The 3,579-nt window shown below is 61.1% G+C and overlaps 1 protein-coding gene across 9 annotated transcripts in view; it reads left to right on the top strand.

Moving 5' to 3' along the window:
* LOC113207971 (solute carrier organic anion transporter family member 74D) overlaps window positions 1-3,579 on the top strand; it is a 58,264-nt gene that overhangs the window by 44,446 nt on the left and 10,239 nt on the right. The window contains exons 1-7 of one of the 9 annotated variants that reach the window (XM_052270305.1): window positions 7-247; window positions 868-1,099; window positions 1,246-1,424; window positions 1,528-1,668; window positions 2,153-2,281; window positions 2,425-2,715; window positions 2,791-3,014. The exons of 2 other annotated variants lie outside the window; for them this stretch is intronic. In XM_052270305.1, the coding sequence (XP_052126265.1) occupies window positions 76-247; window positions 868-1,099; window positions 1,246-1,424; window positions 1,528-1,668; window positions 2,153-2,281; window positions 2,425-2,715; window positions 2,791-3,014 (1,368 nt within the window). In that variant the 5' untranslated portion in view covers window positions 7-75. Of the gene's footprint in view, window positions 1-6; window positions 248-867; window positions 1,100-1,245; window positions 1,425-1,527; window positions 1,669-2,152; window positions 2,282-2,424; window positions 2,716-2,790; window positions 3,015-3,579 lie in introns of those variants that run through there. 6 more of the 9 variants (XM_052270308.1, XM_052270306.1, XM_052270303.1 and 3 more) reach the window with 6 other exon arrangements.

Below are 3,579 nucleotides of genomic sequence, written 5' to 3'. Positions count from 1 at the left end.
CCGCGCTGGCTGCAGATCTTTGCCTCGAAGCAGGCGTTCCTCGCCACCTTCTGCATCACCTGGGTGCTGCAGGGCATGTACTACACGTACTTCGTATCCGTCATCACCACCATCGAGAAGCTCTTCCAGATCCAGTCCAAGACGACGGGGCTCATCATGAGCGCCACCGAGATCGGGCAGATTGGGTCGTCCCTGCTCCTCACGTACTACGGCGGGCAAGGACACCGGCCGAAGTGGATCGCCTGGGGTGAGCACGAGCTACACGAGATGTTTTGAATCTTACTCCGGACAACAACGATTACCCAAACCGCACACTTATCCACACTACTTCCGCTTTTACCCCTCTTTCTCTTTCACCTCGAGTCGTGTCAAAACATTCTTCTGTCGTTACTCTTCATTTTGCGACAGCTGTTGAAGTCGAATTACAAGGATTAGATTTTTACAGTGCTGTGCCCTACAGCTTCCTTACTTCCCTCATTTCCCTCTCCCCCTTTCTTCCTTCTGCCGCTTCTTGGGCGCCGCTCGCTGCCGCCGGCGAACAGGTTGGTCGGAACCACCATGACGATCGTGCGCAGCCCGGCACTTCCCCTCCCCTCCCTCTCCCCCTCTCCCTCTGCCCGACGCCGGCAGGACCGGTTTATTAGCAGCAGCGCCTCACTTGCACTATCAATACTACGAGTGGCGCGGCGCGCCGAAGCACATTCGCTCACTTGCACTATCAGCCGCACAGCCTCGCTCAACTACTTGCACTATCGATACACGCCGAGCCGAGCCGCCGCGGCCGCGCCACGCCTCACCTGCGCCTCACTATCAGGACTGCACTGTTGTCGAGGTCGGGGTTGTTGACGTGAGCGCTATGATCCGCAGGTATGGTGCTCTTCGCCGTCTCGTCCTTCACCTGCTCCATGCCGCACTTCATCTTCGGCAAGCAGATGATCCAGGCCATGAGGGACCCCGTCAAGACCCCCGTGAACCAGAGCGAGACCTTCGTCTACGGGCCGAACATCTGCCGCCTCGAGGACAACGAGCACCTCGGATGGCCCGCCAACGGCACTTCGTGCGCCGATGACAACCTTCCATGGACCGCACAGGAGAACAAGTACGTTCTCAGCATCGTATTAAGGTTACCCCATACGAACTAAACCCAAGGCCGCTAACACTTCCACCACAACCCCACCACAAAAAAGGAAAGAAAAGAAAAACTACATAATCCTGACCCGGCATCTCTCTGTATCTTTTTCCCAGGGGCAAGCGGTGCGAGGAGGAGGAGAAGCAACGCCAAAACGGCAAGATCACCACGATCGTGCTGGCCATCTTCTTCATCAGTCTGCTCGGCGTCGGCATGGGACAGACGGCGGTGTACACGCTCGGCATACCGTACATAGACGACAACGTCGCAAGCCGAGAGTCTCCGCTTTACTTTGGTACGACATTGAAACCAGAAACACACGTCCTTCACTCTAATTTACGTCATGACCCGACGCTCGCACCTGGACGACGGCTTTACCAGCGTGTTGTCTGCCACAGCGATCACCATCGGAGTTCGCATCCTGGGCCCCGCGCTTGGCTTTATCCTAGGATCACTCTGCACGCGGCTGTACGCCGACCTTTCTGTCGACCCGAAGATCACCCCGGAGGACCCGCGCTGGGTCGGGGCCTGGTGGCTTGGTAAGTACACTTTGCAACAATTTATTTTAAACGTGTGTGATAAATTTCACTAACCATGTTAGCTCCATTGTAGCGATAAGTACCCGTTCGTATCCACTCCCCTTATTTTCCCCGCTGGTACGTGCGAGTACGCGTCCCTTTGGGCACCGTGCCGTGTCATGGACTGGCGATAAGCTGATAACCACGGTGGGCACAGCGGGGCACAGCGGGGCACAGCGGGGCGCAGCGGGACACAGCGGGGCACAGCGGGGCACAGCGGGGCACAGCGGGGCACAGCGGGGCACAGCGGGGCACAGCGGGGAGAGCCATGAATGGCATGAGCTTCTATGGAGGCGGGCGCTGTGCGCGAAAGCCCACCCTCCCCGCGCCCCGCCCCGCGCGAGGGGTCAATAACAAGTCAGCCGCCTGCCCACTGCCCGTGCTGCGGCGAAATGGAGACAAATTCGAAATAAACTTGACCGTCTCTCTCCTCCTCTGCCGACAGGCCTGGTGCTCGTGTCGTCCATGCTCATGCTGGCCTCCCTCGCCATGTTCTCGTTCCCGAAGAGGCTCAGCACGTCGCGGCCCGCGCCCAGGGCGGTGCGCAGGGAGAAGAAGAACCCCAGCCTGAGAGGTGAGAGTGAGAGTGGCAGCCGAGGCACTGGCCGGCCGGCCGGCGGCCCGTTGGGTTGCCTGCCCGCACGGCGGCTCCCCGCGCCGCGCGCCCGATGGGTTGCCTGCCTGCCGGGCGGACCTGACGAACCGTTTGCCCCGCAGACTTCCCCAAGGCGGTGAAGCGGCTGCTGCACAACGACATCCTCATGTGCCGGACGGCGAGCAGCGTGCTGCACATCTTGCCCATCGCCGGCATCTACACCTTCCTGCCCAAGTACCTCGAGTCGCAGTTCCGCATGCCGGCCCATCGCGCCGCCTTCATCTCGGGTGTCGGCGGCATCCTGGTGATGGGGCTCGGCATCGTCATCAGCGGCGTCTTCATCCTGCGCGTCAAGCCCAACGCGAGGTTCGTCGCGGCCTGGATCGCCTTCACCGCCCTCGTCTACGCCGTCGGTGAGTGCTTCCTCCTCGACGCGCCCGTCCCCCGGTGGCGCCATGGCCATGACTAAACGGACTCTCTACTGTTAGGCATGGGCGTCCTCATGTTCATCGGCTGCCCGATGGATGACTTCGCGGGCCTCATACCGCAGGAGGACGGCCTGCCGAGGTTCGAGCCCGTGTGCAACCGTACATGTGCGTGCGACGACGCCAAGTTCAGCCCCATCTGCGGCGCGGACGGCAGGACGTACTTCTCGGCGTGCCACGCGGGCTGCACCAACGTCTCGCGAGACGTCACGGGCATGATCGAAGGGGTGAGTACACTACAGCTTCGCATCCAGAGTCAGCCATGTCCGGGCGGGGTCACTAACGCATTCTGCGTTCTCACTCCGCAGTTCTCCGACTGCCGTTGCATGTACTCCAACGCGTCGACGCCGCTCCACCTCGTGACGGGCGAGTTCCCCGCCGAGGCCAGCGTCGGCTACTGCGGCCTGCAGTGCGGCAACTTCATCTGGTACATCCTGCTCTTCTCGCTGTTCGTCTTCATCCACTCCACGTCCGAGGTGGGGTCCATGCTGCTCATCCTGCGGTGCGTCGATCCCCGAGACAAGGCGATGGCGCTGGGGCTGATCCAGTTCGCCATCGGCCTCTTTGGTAAGCGGGCAGAGCGCTTCCCTCGACGCTCAACCAGCACCACCACCGCCGTGGTCCCGGACTCACTCTTTGCTTCATGTCCTCTCTCGCAGGCAACGTGCCGTGCCCGATCGTGTACGGTGCGGTGGTGGACTCGGCCTGCCTCGTGTGGGAGACAGCTTACGGGAAGAAGGGGGCGTGTTGGCTCTACGACGCCAGCATATTCAGGATGTTCTACCACGGTAC

This window comes from Frankliniella occidentalis, unplaced genomic scaffold (assembly GCF_000697945.3).
Source record: "Frankliniella occidentalis isolate FOCC.00 unplaced genomic scaffold, Focc_3.1 Scaffold116, whole genome shotgun sequence".
NCBI lineage: Eukaryota > Metazoa > Arthropoda > Insecta > Thysanoptera > Thripidae > Frankliniella > Frankliniella occidentalis.
This window is presented reverse-complemented; position numbering and strand designations above follow the sequence as displayed.